At 40.6% G+C, this 27,854-nt stretch overlaps 1 protein-coding gene across 3 annotated transcripts in view; it reads right to left on the bottom strand.

Annotated features, from left to right (window-relative positions):
• Positions 1-18,370, bottom strand: part of nr6a1a (nuclear receptor subfamily 6, group A, member 1a) — an 88,830-nt gene extending 70,460 nt beyond the window's left edge. For 2 of the 3 annotated variants that reach the window (XM_053420750.1, XM_053420751.1), the window contains exons 1-2: positions 18,105-18,370; positions 1,188-1,235 (exon numbers count right to left, since the gene is read on the bottom strand). In XM_053420750.1, coding sequence (XP_053276725.1) covers positions 1,188-1,235; positions 18,105-18,171 — 115 coding nt within the window. In that variant the 5' untranslated portion in view covers positions 18,172-18,370. Of the gene's footprint in view, positions 1-1,187; positions 1,236-17,481; positions 17,486-18,104 lie in introns of all 3 variants that reach the window. The other variant, XM_053420752.1, reaches the window with a different exon arrangement.
• Between the last annotated feature and the right edge of the window lie 9,484 nt (positions 18,371-27,854).

The raw sequence follows: 27,854 nt of genomic DNA, 5'->3' as shown, positions 1-27,854 counted from the left end.
GGGTTTTTCGGACACTGAATGGGGGTCTCTGATTTCCCACCCCTGTCAGAACATTTACAAGCCTGCGGAGCCCTGCCTCAGCCCCCTTGACCCCTGAATCACCCTTGCCCAATGCATGCACCGAGGCATCCTGGGAGCAAAGTAGGGCCATCAGAGAGAGAGAGAAGGAGAGAGCGAGGAAGAGAGAGAGGGAGAGGGAGACAGAGGGAGAGAGAGAGTGGTCACAGCCATGAGTCTACCTCGTCAAGTTTACAACCCAATCAGACTCAGCCTCATAAATCCACGCCTTCTCCTGCAACATATAACAATGCCAGCCATTCACTACTTGCGCAGGTTTAGTAGTTCCTCTCAGGCATCTTTCCACTTCTTTGCGACCCCCCCCCCCCCCCACACACACACAAACACACACACAAACTACTTCTTTCTCCTCTCATAGGTCTATAAAGGGAGCGATGAGAAAGCCTAGGACGGAGCAGAGCTGCACACTATCAGGTCAGCAGAGTAACAGAGAGGTCAACAGTTTCTGAACTGTGTCCAACCTCTGACCCCTTCATGGTGCCACCTGGTGCTGCAATAGCAGCCAGGGGAGTCCCAAGTGAACTTCGCCTGAACCTGGACCTTAACATTGGACCATTGCATCACCCTTTGCTCTAGAGTTTGCTTCTCTTTAGACCTTTGCTCCCAGCTTCCTCTGTGCTAGAAGACACACATCTAACATTTTAACTTTGCGTTTCACCCGCCATGGAGGGACTCTTCTGATGATGCCATTAAAATGGTGGACTTGGATCTGGAAAAAAGGCAGCTGACCTCTCCACCAGCATGTACTGTTTATACACAGACCAAGACAGACATTGATTTTTTCTAAAGCCAGAAAAAGAAAATCATGCAATCTTTAGCTCTTTTTAAACACATCATTTAAACCTGCTGGTGAAATTTCACACTATCTCTCCCTGATGAAGCTGAGGAACAAGGGACGGCTGCACATTGACAGAGCTGCCCCCTTATTACTGAGTTTATACTCCCCTCTTGAGGATTGGAATGGAAATTGTTTTAGACAGAGACAGAGACAGACAGACAGACAGACAGACAGACAGACAGACAGACAGACAGACAGACAGACAGAGAGACAGACAGAGAGACAGAGAGACAGACAGAGAGACAGATAGACAGTTTGTTTGTGAACTCACCCATGCTGTCATTCTGTTCAGACTCCATCGGATGGTCAGTGTAAAAGTCTGAAGAAAAAGGCCCAAAGATTAAGCTGTTTTAGACGATTTGTACAGAGAGCTAGAGATGCAGATACTTCCGCTGGTATTAAGATTTAATTTAATAATAAAAATATGACACAGAGCAAATCCATCCTAATGAAATATAAACATGATTAATCACACAAATAGTTTATTAACTGCTTTGGTTAGGTACATTTTTAAATAAAACCCAGACATTGTTGAAATTGATAAAAAAAACCTGCTGCTTTTTCATCTCATAATATTTAAGTAAAGTAAATATTGAATATTCCGTGTAGACCTTGTTTTATATTTTGGACACATAACACGACTTTGTAAAATTGAGATGGTTTTAGAGTCACAATGTCATTGGCAGATGATTTAACTATGAAATCAATCGTTAGCTGCAGCTTCAACCTTTTGGTCTTTTCACTGACATTCTATAATCAACAGAAGATTGATGGAGAAATCAAAGCATTCTCTCGCAAGTACCTCCATCCATTAAAAAGGGGCATTATGGTGTTATAAGTAACAGTGCAATGTTTGACAGAAGTCACTACTGGCGAGCACTTGACTAAATCAAACAATGATTTACTGCACAAAGTAGACACAATAAATTAGGCTGATATTGTTTATGATCATATCATATTAAAAACTACATTTCAAATATTGATTTTACATAAACTGTAGCAAAATATTTCAGACATAATGAACCAATTACTGCCATTTACTATTGCAGTATTTGCGATTATAACAGTAACATGTAAGATCCTTGTCAATTACAGGTTCAAGAGTAATATAATTGTATAAATGTATTCCCCTCTTTGTTAAACATGTGGACACAAGGAGAGCATTTTAAATCTGTCAGCTGCAGCCAAATGATAATCCTGCCACTCTGACTTTTATAGTCAATATTCAAGGCTCACAACTTGGACCAGGCATATCTCTTATATCTGATAGTTATACTTTTAAATGTGAACTCAAACAGAGAGATTAGAGCGCAACGTCAGGGGGAGATTGTATTATGAATGAAGTTCTGCTGAGGAAACAGCACCAAGAGTGTGTCTCCAAAATACACAGTGCACCTCCAATGTTGTTTGTGCAGGGTTTTCACCAGAATAAACAAACTGATAGTAGGGGAGAGGGACACAGATTGTATCCTGTTCTCCGGATGATGCTCTGGATGATCTGAATAACTTTTCTTTGCCACTGATCCCTTCTGGATCTTCCTTAAATTCATTCAGACTTTCAAATCTACAGGATGGTGCCTGCTAATGATCCTGTAGCTTTATATCTGGCATAGAAAAATTAGTGGTTTTAAAATGATCTTTCTTTGCCAATGATACCTCATGAATCTTCCTTAAATTTGTTCAGACTTTCAAATCTAGGGCGGAAGTGTTCCTTTAAATGACGGATTCAAAAGATTGCTTACTATTTTAAACCATTTTGAGCCTATGACAGTTTCGTCTGCATCCATCTGTCCTCTAAACCTTATTACAATTGCAACACACGAAGGAAAAGAAGACAAAATTAGGAGAAATGAAAGAGCAAATAACTAAAAAGAATGGGGGCATCAAACAGGCTGCTGGATAGACAATCCATATAATGCTAATTAACTGTACTGTACAGACAGGATCAGTCAAAGTGCACCTTAGACAAGAGTGGCAAACCACACCGAGCCTTATACATCATACCATCTAACCATTACCCCAGAGCAATCTGTTTGCTTCAGATTGATTACCCTTTTGCTGCCTGAGCTTTATTTTATACCCACTTTTTTCACCATCTCATCTCAATCAGCAGCTTGGCCATCTGTGTGGCCGCCGTCTGGAGACACAGCGTCCACTTCTCACTTACACGGGGCCCGGCGAGCTCCATCACTCACATCCAGACGGGTACAGAGTGGGGGCTATCATTGCGTCAGATCCCCCTATCTGTGTCAGTGTATCACCCTGCTATCAACAGCTGCAGACCCCTGACCCGACACACGCCAGATGCCCCCCCCTTTCAACCCACCCCCCACCTCCTCTCCCGCCCCGAGTCAACACCGGCATATGTTCTCCCTGGAGCATACACCAACACACACAAACTCTGTTCTAGCTCACACGTGCCTCACCCTCCCCTGTGCAGACACACACTTATATTGACGAACAACACACAAACACGCAGCCAGGCATTGTCACTGTGAGCACCCGCCACCTTAACGATACTGACACTCTGAGATATGTCACAGCTTTCAAATGAGATTTATTGTAAAATAATAAGGAATCATGTCTCCCATCGTCTTCCACTGCATCTCTGATGTAGAGGTCTAAAGCATTTATAGCTAGCTGATAATTATTTTCATTGCATTCATTTTCTTACTGTACATCATCACTGAAAACGTTTTAACCCCATTTGCTTCACATTATTGTTCACTAGTTTCAAACATGGCACAGGTTTTGAACAGATCTATTCACCTAGTCAAAAAAAAAAACGCATATAGCCATGCAGCAGAAAGCTGTGGTTTTACTGTCTTCCCCCAATACCAGAGTGAATACCAGAGTTAAATTTGAGCAGCGGTAGCTCCAGAGCTACATCTATGTCTATATATGATGCATGTATAACAAGTATAATATTTACCATATTCACCATCTTAGCTTAGCTAATTAGCTGAAAACAAAATAGCTGAGTGAATGTCAAGGGCTATTTATGAGTATTTGAATGATTTCATATTTTAGACCCAATGACGGTTCTAAAGGAAACAATAATGTTTAGATCATTTAAATCGGATTTATACTATCTTCGGGTAATCATGAATGTCTGAACATTTAATGGCAATCCATCCAGCAGCTGTTGACATTTTTCAGTCTGAACCAGAGAGGGCCGTGCCGGGTCACATGGCATACCAAAATGGCATTTTAGAACAATAAGAATCAATGCCCTTTTGAGACTGGTCCATGAATAGCACCTGAACAGTCAACAGTGGGACGAGTCTTTACCAAAGACCTTGCACTAGTGAGAGTGTGGTGATTGGATTATCCTGTTGAATTTATATTTTCGATTTTTCAATGCTGTAGGCACCATAAACCATCACCTCTATTTAACTTTTGTGGATGTAGAAACAAACCTCACACTGTGCAAATAAAACCATACCTATGTACCCGCTCTATATATACAGTCTATGGGTTAGATACCCCCAGAGGCAAGACAGACTATTGTTATTTTTGTGTTGCCTTTTTATAGGTAAAACCTTAAAACTTATAATATAAACTTAGTTCAACTCAGGGAGCAACATGTCTGCATCTATTTTTGTCAGATATGTGGGTTGAATGGAAAATATAAAAGAGACTGAAACCACTCTGCCCATACAACTTTATTAGCTAAAATAAAAGGCACATATGTCATCCAATGTGATGGATGACAAGTTTCAAGCCTCGGAAAGTCAGAGCTCCTGTTGTACAGGGATGATAATATAAACGTATTTCATTTTAAAATCCCAAAACACTGTAGTATGGTTTGGGGGAAAAAGTATCATTATTCTGCCATAACGATCTTTTTAACAATACTGTACACAGACAAGCTGTCAGTGTACAGAAAGCTACTGCTTTCTGGTCCAGTCTTAATAGTAGCATGTCTGGGTTCAGGATTAATCCTTGCTTCAGTCTGTACTCAAGGCTGTAGTGTTCGCTGACACTGGACATGCGTCAGAGAAGAATGGGGCTCTCTAGTGTGTGGTCTCTGTTGCTAATCCTCATGACAGCTTATTGACCATTATAGCTCGAGGCTGGGGAGGCTTTTAGCAGCAGCCAATACTGCCGGAGCCTCCTCTGCTGTGGCCCATTGTGTGTTGACAAAGAAAGGCTGCATCTTTAACCTTTCACCTTTAAAACCTTCGCAACCTCCGCTGCTATCAGCTCCCCATCAAAATAACATACAGCCTCTTGTCCCCTCTTCCCCCTCCTTATGGATGGAGACATGCATGCTCAGTGTGGCATTTAACACAGGTTGCTGTTGTCAGCCTGACATCAGCATCCTGAGATCGAGATGGCAGAAGAAGTGTTAGCAGGCATTTAATGTGGTGATTTATCCACTAATTAAAGCATGAACTCTTAAGCATAGCTCCGTCTCACTGGCTGTGGAAACAGGCAGCAGCAGCAGAAGACAGAGAAACACAAAGCAGTTCCTGCTACCTATATCACTGCTCAAACACTAGTCAAATGAAAAGTTGTGGTAAAATTTGGTTAATTAATCAGGATATTGATAAAAAAAATGGCCGCTTTGTTGTCGATTGATTGACCATCAACTTTCAAGCAAATGTGACAACATGTTGGTTCCAGTTTATCAACAGTGAGGGTATGCTTTTTTTCTGAAGGAAGAGTTTTGGACAGATGGTCAGACAAAACATGCTGTGAATTTGGTATCTTTCAATGTGCAATGCCATGGAGAGAGCCAAGCCAACTAACAATTGATTTATTTCATTAGCAATTTATCTGGTGATCCTGTTTTCGTCGAGCTGTCAACAAACTGTGGAAATCGGACTAGGAGGCATCATCAAACTACTTATTTTGTCTGACAAACTGACACAATATTTTCTATTAATATCATTATTACTAGTGCAGTGCCTGTTCTAAACGTGCCTGTTTGGGATGGGATGTTTACATGGCCGTTGTAAATGTACCACAGCTAGAATAAGAATGATTCCTTGCCATTAGTGAGTCCTCTTAAAACATTTCAACTATATACTGTCACTTTTCTTTATATAAACAGTCATTGCTGCATTATTATCTTCAACATATACTTTTCTACCATAGCATGGTTAAAATACACCTAAGTTTAGCTGTCGTTGCCCTCTTTACACAACTATCCACACTTGATAATTTAATGCATATTGCAGTACAGCAGACACAACATTCCTATCAGAAAGCACCATATGGCTGAACCGATTTGTGCACGAGGCCACGATGTAGAGGCTTAAACAGCAGATATTGAATATACACCAAGTCACCCACCCTTTGATGCCATAAGACCTCCCCAAGAATCCCTCCCCAGCATTAAAGAAGCCCATATCTCAGTCCATCACTGCCATTGCTCCTCTGTGCCAGATGGCCAGGGTTTCGCATGGCCAGTGGAGGGCAACACATGCCTGTTATCTGAGTAAGCTGGCCTCTACCTGCTAGCCTGACCGAATAAGGGCCAGCCCCACTCTTATCTCAGCACTGCAACCCACATAGGCACCGTCTTTAACGTCACACTGTGAGGACCTGGTCTAACAAAACAATAGGCAAGAGAAAGAGGCCATGTGGTCACCAAAAAAAGCCAAACCGAATTAAGATGAATAATTACTAACAATAATAATTGATTAATAACTATCAATAGGCAGCAATTTGTAGAATTTTTATTAGTCTAATATTGCAAATATTTACTTGTTGCAGCTTATGAAAAGTTAACATTTGTTGCCTTTCCTTTTCTTTCACGAGATTAGATTAAACCTATGAGCTATGGACTGTTAATCAGACATGAGAGGAAATTATAATTAAATATTTATTAGTTATTAGTCAGTATAGTAAAACAAAATTTACTAATTCTGTAAACATGATGTAGTCAAATTAATTAATTTTGGGGATTTTTGTTAAATCAATCATGGTTGATAAGATTTAAATGAATGAGGGTTCTTAAACCAAAATATTTCATTCTGAGCACCATGGCTGGACAGACCTGCAGAAGCTTAGTCCTCATCAATGAAAATCTGTTGATCAAGGTATCAAAGTGCTGGATATCAACTAACTGTGACCACACATTGGCACAAACCACTCTCTTTGTCAGAGCACAGAAAATATACACACAAGAAAGGTTTGAGAGATTACACTTGAACAATACAGTTGTGGGTTGTGTAATGTCCGCTTTCTGCTCAATCAATCAGTCAGTCACCCCTCCCAACAGTAAGATGGATGATAGGAAGCAGCAACCACAGATAGATCATTGTTTTCATTCTGCAGCAGGACAGAATGAATCCTGTGCTGGCTGAGTGGTCACAGCAGAGAGGGCTACTTTACCCCTTGCCCCCCCCCAACCTGCAGAAGAGTCACCCATGCAGATGGGTTTATAACTAAGTATGGAGTGGAGACATGGAGACATTGACACTGTCACCCCGCTAAATAAGAAGAAAGTTAATCAGAGGAGATAAGCTACATGACAACACGTGGCTTAAAACAGATGGGAAGTGGCATTCCACCAGCTAAGATGATTTTCACCTTGCCTCGAGAAATAGCCTGGTAAATTAAAAGAAAACTAGAAAGCTAGTCCAATGAATGTTCGACTAGCTTTCGAACATTCATATTCGAAAGCTATTCGAATATGAATGTTGTGGCTTCCGGACACTTGGATGACACCAGGCGAGCAGGGTCACCTTGGCTGCAACACTGTTTACTCCTGAGACTCCTAAAGGGTTCTGTGGACTCAAACACCTCAGCCACCATCGGCATAGTCGTGATTAGATGATGAGGGAATTTACATTTTTCAATGAACTCAATGAAAGCATGGATGGCCCATAAGCTTTTACTTCTCAACTCTGACAAAACAGAAGTCATTGTATTTGGCACTAAAAACCACAGAAAAACGTTGTCTGACCAGACAGTCACCTTGGATGGTATACAGTTGCAATCAGAAATATTCAACCCCCTCACCTCAATAGACATTATAGTGATGTGGATGACAGATAATGACAATAAATGACAAAAAAAACTCATCAAACAACAAAAGATATTTATTGATGCGTATTTTAGTTATTTTGACAACAGAAGTTGACTTAACTTGGAAGTTCAAATGAAAAATGTAACTCTTTCAACACATGTGCATGTTCAGTATTATTCAACCCCCCAGCTTCAGTACTTTGTGGCGCATCCTCTAGCTTTTATAACTTCTAAAAAATGTTTTCGGTAAGTGCGGACAAGCTTCTTACACCTCTCGATTGGAATCTTTGCCCATTTTTCAAGTGCAAAAGCCTCTAGATCAGTGATGTTTGATGGCTTCCATGCTGCAACTGCCTTCTTTAAATCCCACCAAAGATTTTCAATCAAATTTGAATCTGGTGACTGTGAAAGCCATTCCAGGACGTTCCAGGATCTTTTTCTCAACCAAGCTTTGGTGGACTTGTAGGTTTAGCTTTGGATCATTGTCTTGCTGGAAAGTCCAATGATCACCAAGGTTTAATTTGTCAACAGAAGGCATCACATTCCTCCTTAAAATGGCCTGGTATTTCTGTGAATCCATGATGCCATGTACACAATAAAGATTGCTAGTTCCTGCCGCAGAAAAGCAGCCCAACATCATCTTTGACCAACCTCCATGCTGGACTGTGGGGATGGTATTCTTCTGGTCCTAAGCCTGGCCTTTCACACGCCAGACATACTGCTGGTCCATACATCCAAACAGTTCCAGTTTGGTTTCATCAGTCCATAGAACTGTCACCCAAAACTCAGTAGTCTTATCCAAATTCCTCCTGGCATATTCTAGTCGACTTTTGATGTTCCTTGTGGTCAAGAGCTGAGTGTGTCTTGAAGCCGGCCATGAAGTCCTTTTTTATTCAGTGCACGTCTTGTAGTTGCCACTGTCGCACTTGTACCAGCCTTCATCAGGTCATCCTGTAGGTGTCTTGCAATCACACAGGGGTTTATCTGAGTTGTTCTGACTAAGTTGCTGAGGGTCCTTGATGAAATGTTGGGCTTTCTTCCACGGCCAGGCAGGTTTGAAGCTACTCCATCAGTTTTAAACTTCCTTATAATGTTCCCAATTGTGTCTCTTGGAATATAATTTTTGGGGGAAATCTTCTTCTACCCAAGGCCTTTCAGATGTGATGAAATAATCTCCTCTCTCAGCTTTTGTGGAAGCTCCTTTGTCTTTCCCATGATTGCAACTCACCTTGAATACTTTCATGGGTGGGGTTTATATATGCATCACAGCTGAAGCAAATGAAGGATAAGTATAGATTTCCCAAAGGCTTAATAATGTTTCAACTTAACTTTAGGACAAAAAAACTGTCAGACAGCTTTAAAAACAACAATATTATATAGGGGTTGAATAATTGCGACATGGCTATCTTAACAAAATATACTGCTACACACAAATACTACATCATGCATTTTCCATGTTGATTTTCTGTATCACTCAACTCATAAAGAAGTCATCCGAAGCAGAATCTTGCTCAAAGAGCAAGATTCTGTCAACTTTAATTGATAAATCCTTAAAATCTTTGGGGGGTTGAATATTTCTGATTGCAACTGTAAGCTTGGCCCCAGCTCTACTGTGGAGCACGATGGTTAGAGAACTCTTCCTGGTTGAAGTTCCTCTATGATCTATTTAATGTGCCTTGAGATAATGTATATTATGGCGCTATACAAATAAAACTGAATTGTCACTTTTATGCAACCACTAAGCTGAAGCAGACCTGCTGCTGCTGAATCACTCTATCCTGCCTCCGATAACAATTCATTAATCTTTCTTCGAAAGCTAAATGTTATTTCCAGAGGGTGTGAATGGGCTGCAAATTCTTATAGGCTACGAATTACCTAGTCCAACAGGTGGACCTTAAATTAAATACTGACACTTTTGTGTACAACCACTCAGGAACAATTCTGCAAGTGCTATCTTCAACATGACAAACAGTCTAGGTCCTGATTAGCAGTCTGTCTTTAAGGCCTGGTCAGGGTCAGAGCCCCTCAAACACTGCATGGTGGATATTACATATGACAGATTGTGAAGGAACTCAAGTGTTGGCTTTCACAGGCTGCTCCGCAGTCATCCCTTTAACCTCTACACCTGACCCTTGACCTCGCTGTGTAACAGCGCAGCACAATGTCTACTCTGTCCTCCCCACTGCTTCTGGCTGACAAAGCGCTGCACAGCCCCATGGTGCTGCCTCCCAGCGCCACTCAAGTTCACAGGGCATGCCCCATGCTCATGAGATCACACTTCGACCAGCAGCAGCGTTTGACGGTCATCACCTGGAAGACTTAGCATTTAAACCTTCTGTAATGCAGATAACATTGGAGTAGAATACTTTTTACATCATCTGAAAAAATTATCAAAGAACACAACACCCTATAGACATTCAAAAAAAATGAATTTAAGATGCAAGGCCCAAATTTACATATCTAATGTGGAGTTCCATTACGTTTTGGAGTAGTATAGCCACTATTTCCCAGCCTTTTCCAACGGAATCATACTAAAACCACAAATAACTGGAGTGGATTTTTACAACTTGGGATGAGCAAAATTAAAGATAACAAATAAGTCAAACTGTGCAGATGAAGGTAACAAATTAAGAAGAAATCCCAAAACATGTAATTATTTTGTGTTATCAGGAGCATCAACTACAAAAAACAATGACGGGCTTACTTCAATATTGGAAAAGGATGTTTGAAATAGTTCAAATGACTGAGCACTTCGGGATAATCTGTAACTCACATCAAGTGTTTTACCAAGACAGTATTTATTCATGAAATATTATCAATAAAGATTTCCCCCGAATTTTAAGCACAAATTTTCTTTCAATGATGATGATGATGAAAATCTGATTTATCATTGATATTATACTGATAAAGTTCAGGCAATAATCCACCCTTCCTCTTATCAATGCTTTGGTGTAACCTCTGATGTCAAACAATGGGGTGGATGCCATTTGTCATAGCATCAGAGACTTTTTCATAGAGCAGTCATCAGTGTATGTTATGTTAACCTAATGAATGTATGTCTTCATCTGTGCTAATCCCGGCGGGCGGCTGGGTGGAGGGTCACACCGTGGTCAGAGGGGCGGAGGCTCTGTCACCGCTGCTTGACACGCTCAAAGGAGCAACTTCCCTTTCATCATACCAGGGGTCAGAGTTTTACTACCTCCCAGAGCCAGCGAGCGTACTGCACTGTGCACACTCAGACCCGTAGCAGCCATCTGATAATCATCACCTTACAAAACACACCAAAAAACAAAACAAACCAGGGGCATCTCCCTGAAGCCAACGAGCTACATTTACATTCAGCTCTATCTCACTCCCTGTTGAGAGCAGGCTCTGGGGGTGGCTTCTGAGAGACACTTTGAATTGAGGCTGCAAGTTGGTAAAATACAGACACGTTAAGCTCTACAGCCAAAACTCAACTCTTTCACTCTTGTTCTCTCTCTCAGGAACTATGCTGCTGTAACCTGGCAGTGCAACTCTGAGCTCAACTTCAGGAGACGTTCAGGCAAAACCGCAACAATTTATTTTACTACTATTCAGTGCATGATATAGTAGTAGAGTATACCTATACTGTTTATGTTTTGTTTTTTTCACAATGTATCCATTTGAGTTCACTTTAGTTGCTACAGATTCTGCTGCTGCAATTCTACCCCCCACTCACACATACATACATATAGAAGACACAGACAAAGATGTCAAGAGAGTTGTGGTGATATGAGCTGACAGAGGTGTCAGGATGTTGTAAACATGATCGCGTGATCTTCGCACGGAATTAATACGTAACTTTCTAACTCGGCCTGCTGTACCACTTGCACAAAATGTGATGAGACACTTTTGACTATCTTCTGACATTTTACAGAATTAACGATTAGTGGACATCACGAAAAATACTGGAAGACATGAGATATTTTTTAGGTGCAGTCCTAGCTCTCCAGCATTAAGTCCTGCAATTCAAAACTTGAACTCAAGTGAGCAATGCAGGAAATGTTTGCTCCTCACAGTGTGTTTGTGTATGTAATGAGAACAGTAACGGTTTAGCACATCCCTGTTAGAAGAGTCAATATACACAGCTCTGTGTGTCTTTTCTGTTGACTGTGATATGATCATTGGGGATTTAAGGACTGTGCTTCAGCAGCCAATTGTCTTCAACCCTTTCCTATCTTCTCGGCATGGAAATACCTCTGCTGTCAAACCCCTGCACCTTCTCTTCACACAAATCACCTGTGAGTTTCTTCCCTTATTCAAATGTCAGATGTCAAACGTAGGATGACACCTAACTGTTACGACTACTTACAGGAGACCCCATTCTACCCTCTAAAATGGAAATAGCGTTTCTAAACTGAAATGGCTCAGCTGCTCTTTTACAACCCCGCAACAACTGCATCCTTCAGCCCTGCAGTTTTATAGAAAAGTCATCCCTGCTCTACATAGCAAGTTCAGTGTTTTACAGCTGCCTGTAAACTCATCCTCCACCCAAATTCAAACTCAAATTGAAGACGTTTATGACCTCTGGCTAGGGTACGTGTTGAATATCGCAGAGGCCTGACAAAAACGTGGCCTGCAGACAACCAGTGTCACTGTACCAGCTGTCCCCCATACTTACTAGAATACAGTTCCCCTAAAAATATGGTTTATGGCATTGAGCTTCTTCTTCCCCAATCCTCCCCCGCTGCTCATCAGCAGCTGTTAGCGCCTCAGGTTATGCCAGGATGGAGCTAACAAACATCTCAGAGAGCGGCCTTACTGCCATCCCAGCCTGTAGCTCATGGATCAAGTGGAGGCTGTAAATACTTTCCTGGGTTACATGGAGGTCAGCAGAGAGCGGGCCATTAATGCTTCAAGAGCAACATCCCACTGACCCTGGTCACCTTTCCCATAGCGCTCACTCCCACCTCCCCCATGTGTCGCTCACGCAACAACAAACTCTTACTTTTTTTTACCCATAAGCGACATTCTGTTAGGTCAATCAAACAATTAGTCAATCAAAAGAGAATTGGATCTGGACTTTTCTCTATAAACTATAAGTCATTTTCTAGCAAAAATGGCAAAATGTTATATACCTTGAAAATATTTATATATGTAACATATTTTCGTTATGGGCAGCTACAAAATGTGATGATGATAGAATTCTCATATTTGACTGCTTTGTGATTTAATTAAATGATACTTTTTAACGGTAGTAAATTTGACACTCAAAATGCCAAAATTTGTAAATTTAAGCGATTTCTTGAGATCCAATTTGTAATGGACAAACTAAACAGAGCACTGGCCATTTACTGAGTAGTAAACATAGTTCTTATCGACCTCTCAGTTTGGACATAGCTTTTAATCCAATATTTATAATGACAGTGACACTTTTAAGTGACCTGACTATTTGAATACGATCAAAAGAACAGGATGAAAACTGCTGTGCCGTGCTATACTATACTGTGCTGCGTGCGCCCTGTTCTGCTGTGTTGCGCATGAATGGCTATGCTGCCTTTCTGTCATTGATGTTGCATCATCATCTGACCATCTTCATTGTGACCACATACATGTGTGTTGCCTGGAAACAGGCACATCGGGATCAAGGACATTCAGCCTCCAGACCTCTCAGACAGAAGACAACCTCATTCCTCACACTCAGTCCTCACCTTACAATGATCCCATAATTTAAATTCACCTACATTCCCTGGTCTTTGAATGCATTCTCTGGTCTCCCTAAAGCCACATTAGTATATCTATAGGGCTTTTACAAGGTGCAACATCCATTGTCCTTCAACCTCAACAAGAGTAAGGAAAAACTACCCAAAAACCTTTTAACTGGGGAAAAAACATAGAAACCTCAGAGAGAGCCTCATGTGAGGGATCCCTCTCCCAGGATGGACAGTGCACTAGATGCCTTGTGTGTGTCTTAATGAAAAGCTAAAACCGTAATAACTTAAATGTGCATGTCTTTAAATAGGGGTAAAAACGAATTAATTATTTTCATGGAGATAAAACACATACATACACAAACAAATATATACAAAACTTGACACTTAAAAAAAAAAGTTCATAATAATAACTAATAATAACGAATATTGGCCTGATAAACAATTAGTACAACGGCATATATGAAGTTGTTTTAAAAAAAGAATATATAAAAAATATTTTAAGCAACATCTTGAAATGCTTTGAGTTAATATTTCATCATTCATTATTCAAAAACTCAAATAGCTGTTTTTACCAATCCTCTATGACCACTACATCTGTCAATTCAAAATCTACTTTACTGTGTTATTTCGTTGAATTTATTCAGCAAGTGGTATAAAAAAAATAACAGAACAATATGTCAGCATTGTTTTAAGCCCTATGCAAAATTATAATATAATCCTAAATAATTACTTTGGCCTGTTCTCCTTTTCAATACAAGGTCGAACAATCAGGCTCCAGTCTTTTATTTTTGTCTGCAGGCCTTCATGCTGACGACTTACTAAAATCCCTTCATTCATCAATATTAAGCCTTTAAAATGGAGAAGAAAAAAAACATCTCTTGTGGAGCTTGTTGTGAGATGAATCACCTTGTTTGAAATGCTAATCAACATGGGTGAGCATTTTCTTCCATCTGCTTAAATTATCTTGGAATGCCCTAAAAGGAACCTCCTTGTTTTACAACATTTAGTGAAATAATATCCTTCACTCTCCAGTTAAAAAAAAATCATTGTAACAGGCCTCGTCAGTATCTGTCTGTTGTTTCGATGGAATTTAAGTTTAAGTAAATTAGTTGTAATAACATTTAGCACCTGAACTAAATAACAGATATTTTATGGAATGCTTAATCAAATTCAGGCCCTTACAGAAAACATAAGCACCCAAAGTATGCATCATTTTGGTTATCTTACCTCTGCTGGATTTCCTTACTTTCCTTATTTACTTATTTACAGGCCCTAAATCAGAAAATCTGATACTTACTAAATTACTAACCAAATTCACTCAAAATAGTAGATTTATAGATATCAAGTCATGGTCTCCAAAATCTAGTTTTATTTCCCCAATTAATCATTGAAGAGCTGCAGCTATAAGTTACTAGATGAGAAGGACTTTCAATTCATCAGCATCTGCTTTGACATATTGTTTTATTTTTACTTTAATAATGTTACATCTTAAATGAAGCACTAATTTGTTGTGTTGAATATAAAAAGAGATTAACTCAATCTTTCGGTAATATTCTGAGAGTAAAGAATCATTCACTGCATATTTTATTTGGGGATTTTTGTTACTGTTACAGTAACAAAGCATCAAGGCCCGTGTCCACTTCTTCAGTTTAGATTACTTTTATTCTTATCCATTTAAATGTATTCTTATCCACAAAACACTCATGTAAGAACAGAAAGCTCTGTTTAAATCTCACTGTGTGTGTGTCTGTGAGGTGAGGAGCAGCTCGTGTCATGGCTGCTGTTGAAATAGATCTAATGATAGCAGAGGAAGCCAAGTTAAGAAACAAGTTAAGAAATAAAAGAAAACATGACATGATGGATCACATCTGCCCGTGTCCCCCCCCCCCCCCAGTTTCCCTCTTCCACTAACCAACACCAGCCCCTCCTCCTCTACTGTACTCCTTCTGGCTTATCATTCAAGCGTCACACTGGGGGGTTTCGCATCCTGTCCCTGCCCCACCCATTGTCAGCCGTCCCCTTCACCCTGCCCCGAGGGACAGGACAGATCCCCCCACACACACCAGAACAGAGGCTGACAAGGCACTTTCTTTCAGCCCATCTACCCCAATGTGCCAGCCTGCAAACCCCCAAGGCCCAAACATGGATCCACACAAACACACAACCCCCTTCCACCCACACAACCTGTCTTCCTTCTTCTCTCTACTTCTTCGCCCAGTGAGTTGAATTACATTAAAAAAAGGATACTTCACTGAGCAGAGAGTGGGAGGGACAACCAAATTCCTGGTCAATTCAAAGATCAATGCAAATTGAGTGTGTTCTTCAAATGTGGTTATGTCATCCAGGGGCTGAAGGAGGGTTCAGCTCCTTTGTTTCTACAACAATGTGAGTTGATAAAAAGCTTCGACAGTCAACACTTTTTACCAATCAGTCATGGGTTAACCAGCTGGACTTTAACATCTGTAACATCTGCCTATCCTCTAACGTGGCAACTAAACATTATTGTGACCTGATCCATGAATCTACTTACACCTGTATTTTCTTTATGAAAATGGAACCTTTTTTTTCCCCGACCAAACATTTTAAAGTTAAGAGATTAATTAACTGTCAAAATAACTATTATTTCAACTAAAGCAACTACACATTATTTAAAAGACCTTCTTGATAGTATTATTCTGTGTACTATTAAATAAAGATAATGATGAAAGTGCGACAAGAATATTACAAGAACCCTGTTCAGGACAATGTTTTAATTGATAAAATGCTTTAAATTTTGTGAATCTTATTTTATCAGTCTTGCCCAAACTGCCCATTATAAAACTGATGATTTCAAAATTTAATCCTGATCAAGGGCTTATATATTATTCCCAAACATATTCAGTGTTGGTTTATTCATTCATGTATCTGTATTTATATGTACATTTATGTTATCTGTGAATTTGCTTTATACTCTTTTAGCATGAAATAGAGAAAACATGATACATTATTATAATAGTTATTTTAAGGTCAGAATGACTTCAACTGACAATTATTTTCATTATATATAAATCTGTTGAGTATTGAATTTTGATTTATCCATTAATTGTATGTTCTATTAAATGTCATGATTATTTTTTTAAAGAATTGTGAGATTTCCCAGAAGCCTGGTGAGGATGTCTTCAAGTGTTTTGAAAATCTGTCACATTTATGAAGCTGGACCCAGTGAATGTCAACGTTTTTTACTTGATACATTACTTTAAATGATTTAGGGTATAATTATTGGTGACTGCTGATGATAAATTTGCCCTAATTGACTAATCAATTAATCCCCCCAAAAAATCTGAGCTATATGTTGCTATAAAAATCAGCTGTTGCTGCAGATAAGCAGGAAGTTCTATGCATTTATACGAATAGATATTTAATAAACACTCTTAGGTACTTACTGTTATCATTATCACCTATTTATTGATTTCACAATTGCTAAAATGCTGTTTGCAAAAACCTCACAGAGCTCTATCACAGAGCAGAACCTTTGGACAGGACATATCAATCCCATTCTTATGGGCCTTCATGTATCTTTTTAACTGAGCTCATGAAGTCACCTTATCTACACGCATGTGACACACACACATCTACCAAGCAGAGAACACTTTGCAATTTTAATCTTGGAAATGTCAATAAATCTTCAGTCGCCCGTATATGTGCAGTATGCCGGCCTGGCCGCTGGGAGGTGGCCCAGTGCGGGGACGGGTTGGGGCCTGGACCCGGTCCGTATGGACCATATGACGAAATAATAAGCCTTAACAAATGACACGAGGATCGAGCTATGAGTGGTCTCCACCTCCAGGTATTCTGATCTGAAGACTGTGGGATGAACAGGCCACAGATCAGGCTGAACGTCAGCCATATGAACCGTGCATCTCGTCTTACTGTCCTCTCCCTTCCTCTCTCCTCCCTCCGTCTCCTCCATCCTGTGCAGCGCAGGCAGCACCGGATTTTGGGAACTGAAACACTAATGGCTTCAGGGCGTTCTCAAAGTTCAAAAGTTCACCTTTTACGATCTCCTCGAGCCTGACTGACCACCTCCAAATAAAAACATTCCGACCTCTGTTCCCAGTGAGTCCAGCACTCTCTCGCACACACTAACTCACAGACTGACAAACACACACACACAGCAGTGTTGGATAACTCCCACTTAAACAAAACAAGGAGACAAATCAAACTTCACAAGTTGGATCAAAATGCGCTCTGTGATTACTGCAGGTGATTTCCCTTGTGTGACCGGCAGTAAAGTAAAGTTGAGCACGTTAAGGTTATTTGCTGATGACACAGCCTGGGGCTTATTTCTGCAGGTATGTAGCCTACAGTTTGGAGAAGGTGCGTTGACGTGCCTGTGAAACCTCAGGCAGCACTAATGGTCGCACTGGTTGGAGGTGAGGACAGAAATGATCCACTCACGGACAGCAGCGGTGTGTTGCACAGGATACACGGTGCTGTGTGTGAGTGTGTGAGTGTGAACATGCAGGACCATGCTCCGGGGCGTGTTAGCCTACCGTTGACGGACTTGGTGTTGTTTCTTTCCGGGTAGTCGAACCCATTCGTCCTCTTCTCTATCTCCATCCTCCTGCATGGGCTGATCCCGAGTCAGCCCGACGTCGCCTCTCAACACCGCGGGAAACCTGCACACTGCTGCTGCTGAGGTGACAGTGGTGGTGGTGCTGGTGAAGATGATGATGATGATGAAGATGGTGCAGTCTGAGGTGATTCGTGCTGGCGCTGCTTTGTCTCTCCTCAGCCTGGATGGCTCACTCCTCCGACCGCCGTCCCCTGCTTCAGTCAGCGGGGAGTAACTGGATCCACACCCCCAGGGATGGTGCGTTCATGGCCTGCCAGAACGGTGGAGGATAGTGGCTTCCAATTAGAAAACTGACTCATGGCCGGACTGATGTTCAAACTTCAGAGGAAGTGAGGCAAAGTATTAAAGACACAATCTCCCTCTTATAGATGGAGAGTTGAATCCATGCGCAATTAACAAATAATATAATTAATTTATCATACACACAGACCAAAAATAGAAAATAGCCTCACCCCTCCACAAAAACTGACCCTGAACTGTGAAAGACTGTTTTTAATACAATTAGAATTGTTTCAAGTAGAGCTATCTATGTGTAATAGGCCTACAGTGTAGACTATAGCCCCCTCCATTAGTCAGATTCCATCAAATAAAAATGTTTTTTCTATAGCCTATATTCACAGCACATAATTTGCCTCAAAGGGTTTAACAAGGTGCAACATCCTCTGCACATAAGTAAGAAAAAAGAACCATAAATAAATAAAGGGGAAAAACATCTCAGAGAGAGTGACGTTTGTGGGATCCCAATGAGACAAATTGTGATTTGGGAATATGGGCTACACACATACAATTTGATTAATTGAATGTGATTTATCCCTCTCCTAGGGTGACAGAAGAGCTGCTAGATGCAGCATATAGCAGAGCACATCAAAGAATAACAATATTGTTTTATTTATCATTTATATGTTTAAGATGGAAAGATGAACATGAGAAGAGTTGAGAGTTTCAGCTATTATTTCCTGATATTTAAGCCTGTGTTGAACAACTTAACACATTTAATTTGAGACCCATTGTTCAAATGAGCAGAAACATCGCAACATTTACACATGTGCCTTGTTGCCCATGTGATGCCTTTTCCGTTAATAATTTAAATCTTAAAAAGACCAAAATGTCAGCTCTTGGTTCTGATCTTGGGTTTCACCCCTGAAAACTGTGTAAATGGTTAAAAATTATAAAACATCATTGAGAGCAGGTTGATGTCTATAGTTGAAAAACGGAGACATTCAGCAGCAGAGAAAGAGTGATTAGATCAATTAAACCATCATTAGACATAACCACTGAAACAATTTGAAATGTCCTGTAAAAGACAGAGATGACTGGTGAACTGAGCAATGGACATCTAACAGGTCGGACCAAGGACAACAACAGCAATTACAGAAACATTGGGAGTTAGGAAGAAAAGTCAGTAGCATCAGCGTCAACCTCCTAAGAGCAGGGGTGAGAAGGACTATGGGAGCAGAAATATACAGTAGACCCCAGAACTACAGAAAGCTCTTCAATAAACTGATGAGCCCAAGATGAAGCTCTAGTAAAGTGAATGAAAGAAAAGTGTGGAGACAGAAAGAATCTGCTCATGATCCGGAACTGACCATTTCATCAGTGAGCCTCGATGGAGGTGCTTTCATGGCAGCTTCTGAAACATTATTACAGATCATTGATGATGAATATGGATGATTAGCATATCATTAATATTGTGATATGGTGACTATAGTACAAACTGTTAAATGATCAAATTGTATTCTATGTTTGTTTTGAATATGTGCATAGAAGTAATAAAGACTAAAGTATAAAAAGGTGAGAGATTGGAGAAACTTTGCTGACGTCAATGGGCACACGCTTGATGCACTTATTAAAAAAAGTTGTTCAACCAAATATTAAATGTAAGTTCCAAAAACATTTGGGAATATATAGCATTTAATACCTTGTTGTGTCTTTTACTTGTCATTTGATTATATAAAAAGGGGGCTGTTAAAAGGGACTTGTTCTATGATATAAATCATTCAATTTAAAAATGATTTTCTCATTTTCATCGTTTAGAGCTTAATTCCAAATGTCCAACAAACACAAACTGGTGTTACTGTAATGATTTCGCCTAATATAACACTTTCAGTTAATCCCACATGCCCTGAAGGTATCACAAACACACAACAGAGATTACGTAATTTTGCCCTGTAGCATTATGGGATGTGTAGTGTCGAACCCTCAACCCAATCAGGCCCCGTCCTGAATCTGAAGATCAGCCCTTTACCCGAAGCTAAAAAGCTAATGCTAATCCAATCGTTAGCCTCTGGTACTTCCACGCTAATATGAACGGGAACAGAACGTGTTCGCTAAGAGCAGCAGGTTTCACCGAAGAGTCTTCACTGAGAAATAGTTGAACAGCGTCAGTGCTGCTCCCTGGTGGTCATACAGTGTATTAACCTCAAGCCAGGTGCCGGGGGCAGAACCACAAATGATCTATAGAAATCAGGAGAACAGATTCAGTGAAGTTAGACCAGTAAGAAATCATGTCAACTGACAGGGTTGACCCTGCAGAAATACAGATTCCATGAAGTTACACTGTTCTGTTTGTACCCACCTTTCTCTATCTGTCAGATATGAGGAGATAAGATGAGCTGACTATATTATGTCACCACGTTTGATTGTGCACGTGTCCTGACAAGAACCAGGAAAACCCATTTCTCCTGTATTAGCTGCACTACACTGGCTTCCTGTTAAACCTAGAATAGATTTATTTTTATTATCCTCCTCACTTCAAGACCCTTACTAATATGGCACCATCATACCTCAAAGAGCTGATAGTGCCTTATCAATCCACTAAAGGACTGTGCTCCCAGAATTCAGGCTTAGCCAACTTGTCGAGTTCAGTAAAGTTGGCAATATATTCACAGATTCGGAATTCCTGGATCAATAAGTCATAAGCGAAACGTTGTTAAAGCACAAACGCTGCATAATTACCACCGTAGTGATGTGGACAACTGGCTACAGGCCCAAAATTATACAAAATCACTTTTTCCCAAAGTTAGTACTGTAGCATAGTCAGCCGGACTCCCTGAATCTGTGACGTGATTTTGGTGCCAATATACAGTATTAGACCGAAGTTATTAAATAATATTCATAACAAATATTTCCCAATATTAAACAAAACCACATTTCCCTAAACTTAGTGATGTAGCATAGCCAGCAGGACTCCCTTGACATGTTATGTGATTTTGGTGAAAATGTACACTATTACAGTGAAGTTATTGAATAATCTTCATAACAAATATTTCCAAAAGTATGATAAATTAAATTTTTTGTACTTTGTACTGTAGCATAGTCAGCAGGACTCCCTGGACCTGTGACGTGATTTTGGTGAGAATATACAGTATTACAGTGTGGTTATTGAATATTTTTGTAATATCTCTTTTCGGTGTTGCACTTTGTAGACGGTCCGTTTCTCAGCAAGCTGTACGTAGACACCAATGTTCTGTGTCCATCACGGAGGACGACTCATAGTGACGAAAACTGGCCTGTAGCCCGCTGTCTACCTTACTACGGTGTGAATTATGCAGCGTTTGTGCTTTAACAACGTTTCGCTTATGACGTTTGATCCGGGAAGTCCGAATCTGTGAATATCTTGCCAACTTTACTGAACTTACTTGTCGTCCCTAAAGTCTCTAAAAGTAGAGTAGGATCCAGAGCTTTCAGCATCAAGCTCCTCTGCTGTGGAATCATCTCCCACTCTCAGTTCAGGAGGCAGACACCATATGTTTAAGAGTAGGTTTAAAACCTTCCTTTACGATAAAGCTTATTAGAGCCGGTCCAGGCTTGTCTTAGACCTGGAGGTCAGGGGACCCATGACACACGGAGCTTATTTTTCCTCTTCTCCCTCTTTATCACATTAAAGACATTAATATCTCATCAATACATGTTACTGACTCAATTGCGAATCAGAGATCGTGGTGGCGGCTGATTGTGGACTATGATTACAACAAAACTACTTCCATACAATATGCCTCATATACCATTACTGACAGTTCCCTTCATTTCTATCAGACCTTTTCTAATGTACAAATACTTAAAAAATGTACACACTTTTCTGTTTTGTTACAAACTGCTTCTTCTAATCAATGTTGTAAATACAGTTATTTTGCTGATGTTCTCAGTTACACGTGGATTGCACTTCTCCCTCACATGTGGCTCTTTAAAGTTTTTAAGTATTTTTCTCCTGTTAACAGTATTTTTGGGGTTAGTTTTTCCTTACACTTGTTGAGGGTTAAGTACAAAGGATTTGGCACCTTGTTGAAGCCCTATGAGACAAATTGTGATTTGTGAATATGGTCTATAATATTAAATTTGATTGATGCTAAGATAAGATTTAATAAGAGAGATTTTTATATGTCTTTATTTGTCTGATACTTTATTGTCCCCATGGGTAAATTTGCTTACGGCACTGTCCAGCCTGCCGTTTCACATAAAATAAAATAATATCTCTTACACATTGACCTATAATACTTACATAAACATCTGCTGACAATGACGACGTATTGCACTGCGACAAATTGCTTAAATGTCTCTACACTGTTTGACCAATTAAATTCGGAAGTCAGAATTAAAGGCAGTGGTGGGATGTAATGAAGTAAATTCAGTATGTTACTGCAGTATGTTATTAAGTAACTGTACTTTTTCCAGTAAATGTATTTTTGAGGACATTTTACTTTTACTCCACTACATACAGTGCCTTGCATAAGTATTCACCCCCTTTGGACTTTTCTACATTTTGTCATGCTATAACCACAGATTAAAATTTATTTCATCGTGAGTTTATGTAATGGACCAACACAAAATACTGCATCATTTGGAAGTGGGGGGAAATGTTACATGGATTTCACAATTATTTACAAATAAAAATCTGAAAAGTGTTGAGTGCATATGTATTCACCCCCTTTACTGTGAAACCCCTAACAAAGATCTGGTGCGACCAATTGCATTCACAAGTCACATTTGCAAGTCACATAATTAGTAAATAGGGTCCACCTGTCTGCAATTTAATCTCAGTATAAATACACCTGTTCTGTGACGGACTCAGAGTTTGTTGGAGATCATTACTGAACAAACAGCATCATGAAGACCAAGGAGCTCACCAAACAGGTTAGGGATAAAGTTGTGGAGAAATATGAAGCAGCGTTAGGTTATAAAAAAATATCCAGAGCTTTGAACATCTCTCTGAGCACCATAAAATCCATCATAAGAAAATGGAAAGAATATGGCACAACCGCAAACCTACCAAGAGGAGGCCGTCCACCCAAACTGAAGAGTCGGACAAGGAGAAAATTAATCAGAGAAGCAACCAGGAGGCCCATGGTTACTCTGGAGGAGTTGCAGAGATCCACAGCTGAGGTGGGAGAATCTGTCCACAGGACAACTATTAGTCGTCTACTCCACAAATCTGGCCTTTATGGAAGAGTGGCAAGAAGAAAGCCATTGTTGAAAGGGATCCATAAAAAATCCCGTTTGGAGTTTGCCAGAAGCCATGTGGGAGACACAGCAAACATGTGGAAGAAGGTGCTCTGGTCAGATGAGACCGAAATTGAACTTTTTGGCCTCAATGCAAAACGCTATATGTGGCGAAAACCCAACACTGCCCATCACCCTGAGCACACCATCCCAACAGTGAAACATGGTGGTGGTAGCATCATGCTGTGGGGATGCTTCTCTTCAGCAGGTACAGGGAAAATGGTCAGAATAGAGGGAAAGATGGATGGAGCCAAATACAGGGAAATCCTTGAAGAAAATCTGATGCAGTCTGAAAAAGACTTGAGACTGGGGCGGAGGTTCATCTTCCAGCAGGACAATGACCCTAAACATACAGCCAGAGCTACAAAGGAATGGTTTGGATTAAAGAATGTTAATGTCTTAAAATGGCCCAGTCAAAGCCCAGACCTCAATCCAATAGAGAATCTATGGCAAGACTTGAAGATTGCGGTTCACAGACGGTCTCCATCCAATCTGACTGAGCTTCATCTTTTTTGCCAAGAAGAATGGACAAACCTTTCCATCTCTAGATGTGCAAAGCTGGTAGAGACATACCCCAAAAGACTTGCAGCTGTAATTGCAGCGAAAGGGGGTTCTACCAAGTATTGACACAGGGGGGTGAATACTTATGCACCCAACAGATGTCAACTTTTTTGTTCTCATTGTTGTTTGTGTCACAATAAAATGTATTTTGCACCTCCAAAGTACTATGCATGTTTTGTTGATCAAACGGGAAAAAGTTTATTTAAGTCTATTTGAATTCCAGTTAGTAACAGTACATAATGGGAAAAAGTCCAAGGGGGGTGAATACTTATGCAAGGCACTGTATATCAGCAAATATATTTCTACTCAAACCAGCCGACATATTTACAACGCATTTTGTGACACATCATTATTTTTATATATTTTTTCAATTTTGTATCGGTAATCAAAAATGAAAGGTAAACTAATCCAATCAGACTAGGCCGGTTAAACATTGGACCCAACCAGCTGCAGTGTTGAAGAGACACCTGACATGGATTCAGAGCAGGTCACTGCCAAGACTCAGACTGTTGCATTATGGAATAGAATACACTCTGCAAATACTTTTGGTTTTGATAATTTAAATCAACTGCTTACTTACTTTTACTCAAGTGCAAAAGTTATTGTGGTACTTGTGTTTTCCCTGCTGCTAATTGTTCTTTATCACATCTGATTAAATCACCATATGTAGTAACGCCACATCAGTATGATTTCATTTTAGGCATTTAATTATATATGATAGAAAACATGCAGACAGAAGACTGCTGCTGTCGAGACTGGTGAAGTTTAGTGTACTTCTCCTGCTGTCCTGCAGGTGTCTCTACAGCCTTCACCGTTCCTCCATAGCAAGAAATTCCCATGTGGGGGCTCTAAACTTGTGTGTTTGCTGCTTGGTGCAAATGTAGGCATAGTTTAGACCAGGTTAGGATCTACACTGCAGCACAATATGAACTGATGAACACAAAACGTATGAGTGAGTGCAGCGGTGTTCACTGCCTGATCTTGAGGTCCTCACATCTCATCGGTTTTCACACTGAGCGACCTGTGAACGGCCTTAAGAATTGTAGGGCAGTGTTGCCAACTCCTCAGTAAGGAAAGGAGCTATTGGCTGTCCTAAAAGTCGCTAGATGTCACTAAATGACGTCATCGCCTAATTTGCATAATGTAATGGTCGCTATAGGACGTACAGAAAGTGAGAAAGAAACACCCTAAATATGTTTAGAACTTAAAATAGGCTTTCTTCCGCAGAAGCGTATTACATTCACTTCACAAAAAAATTATTCAGTTTTTCTGGGATAATTATCTAGGAAATTCCGAGACAAATGCTCAAAAAAATTAAAAATAAAAGTGAATGCAATATGCTTCCGTATTCTTCTGGTGATTCTTTTCTTTTTTTTTATCTTGCCATTGAAATAGGCCATCATTTCTCAAAATCGATTTTGTCCTGTATTGTTAAATGTTAGAATATCAAATTTAATCAAAAGGCTGTTATGTTGGGTGGAACTTCTAGCTCTAGGTCCAACCCTCCTCCTTTGATGTGCCCGCAGGATGATGTGCGCAGCAGGACGATGTGCGCCGCAGGACGAAGTGCGCCGATGATGTGCACCGCAGGATGAATTGCGTCGCAAGCCGCAGGATGAAGTGCGCCGCAAGATGATGTGCGCTGATGTGCGCCCCAGGGGATGATGTGCGCCGCAGGAGGATGTGCGCCGCAGGATGAAGTGCGCCGCACGTGCGCTGCAGGATGAAGTGCGCCGCACATGCGCCGCACGTGCGCCACAGGATGACACCTCTAGTGTGGAACGTGGTGAAACTGAACCCTTTCATCCGCAGCGCACATCATCCTGGGGCGCACATCATCCTGTGGCGCACATCATCGTGTGGCGCACATCATCACCGCACATCATTGTGCGGCGCACTTCATCCTTCACCAGCTAAATGAGCCAAAAGAGACACTCTGGCAGAGCAAGTTTTTTTTGTTTTTTTTCAGGGTCCTGAAAGGGTTCAGTTTCACCACGTTCCACACTAGAGGTCTGGAAATGTCTAGATTCTTAGATGCATCACGATGTGGACTCTGCATCAATGAAGAGACTGAACTCATGATGTGCGGTGAGGATCGTGCGGCGCACATCATCCTGCGGTGCACATAATCCTGCGGCACCTCGGCACACAAAACACACTGAGGACGTTGCTCAGTCGTGCCAGTGACGGTGAAACCAAACTGCAAATAGCTCTCGTCATATTTGCAAAGCTTTGGCTTCTTCGCAACTGGCGCATCACTTTTACGAATCAGAAAATTGTCCATGGTTGTGTTTGTTTGCTGATACAGTGTGTGTGATGTTAATAAAGTTGTAATTGCAACGTCGTGGTCTTGTGACTGTGTTTGTATGTGTGGCTGGGAGTGACTTGCACACGAATAATGAATAAGGCTCAGTGTTGCCAACTCCTCAGTAAGGAAAGTAGCTATTGGCTGTCCTAAAAGTCGCTAGATGTCGCTAAATGATGTCATCGCCTAATTTGCATAATGTAATGGTCGCTATAGGATGAACAGAAAGTGAGAAAAAAAAAAAACCTAAATATGTTTAGAACTTAAGCTTTCTGCTACAGAAGCGTATTACATTCACTTCACCAAAAAAATATTCTGTTTTTCTGGGATAATTATCTCGGAAATTCCGAGACAAATGCCCCAAAAAATAAAAAATGAAAGTGAATGCAATACGCTTCCGTATTCTTCTGTTGATTCTTTTTTTATTTTTTTTATCTTGCCATTGAAATAGACCATCATTTCTCAAAATAACTTCATGGCTTCAATGCTGTATCTACACCCACATACATAAATCGATTTTGTCCTGTATTGTTAAATGTTAGAATATTAAAATTTAATCAAAAGGCTGGTATGTGGGGTGGAACTTCTAGCTCTAGGTCCAACCCTCCACCTTTATCCGGGCAAAAGAGACACTCTGGCAGAGTTATTTTTTTTTTCTTCTTAAATTTTGGTTTAGTTTTCAGGGCCCTGAAAGGGTTCAGTTCCACCACGTTCCACACGGGAGATGTGGACTCTGCATTGATGAAGAGACTGATTTCAATGACTCATGACTCATATTTTCCAGTGACAGTGAAGATACATCCCTCTCTGTAAGCCAGGGCAGGATCAGCGGTGGCTTTGCGCATGCGCGATTCATTAGCAGTCTGGAGGACGCGGAGTGTGGGTCTCCTCTCTGCCCTGACTGCAGGACTCCTGCTAGTGCGTTGGGACAGCGGAGGGGCTCACGGCAGCACCCGCTGCTCGTTGAGGACAGTAACTGCAGAACGATACGGGCTTTCACGTCAGTTTCCAAAACACCAGAAAGTCTCCAATATCACCGGAAAAAGTCGCTAGATTTGTCGCTAGTAGCTTTTGACAAAAAAAGTCGCTATGAGGGTTTGGAAAGTCGCAAGATTTAGCAAAAAAGTCGCTAAATTGGAACAACTGTTGTAGGGTAGTAATTGGCCAGCTGATGGCGCCAAAAGGCCTTCGGGTTTTCTGCAGCGGGTATTGCTGTTCTGAAACAACGAATTCAGTTTGACGTCAAACTCACAGTGAGACTATCCAAAGTGTAAATACATAGATTACATTGTATTTACATCAACA

This window comes from Pleuronectes platessa, chromosome 4 (genome assembly GCF_947347685.1).
Source record: "Pleuronectes platessa chromosome 4, fPlePla1.1, whole genome shotgun sequence".
Lineage (NCBI taxonomy): Eukaryota > Metazoa > Chordata > Actinopteri > Pleuronectiformes > Pleuronectidae > Pleuronectes > Pleuronectes platessa.
The sequence above is the reverse complement of the archived record's forward strand: the minus strand, read 5'-3'. Positions and strand labels throughout refer to the sequence as shown.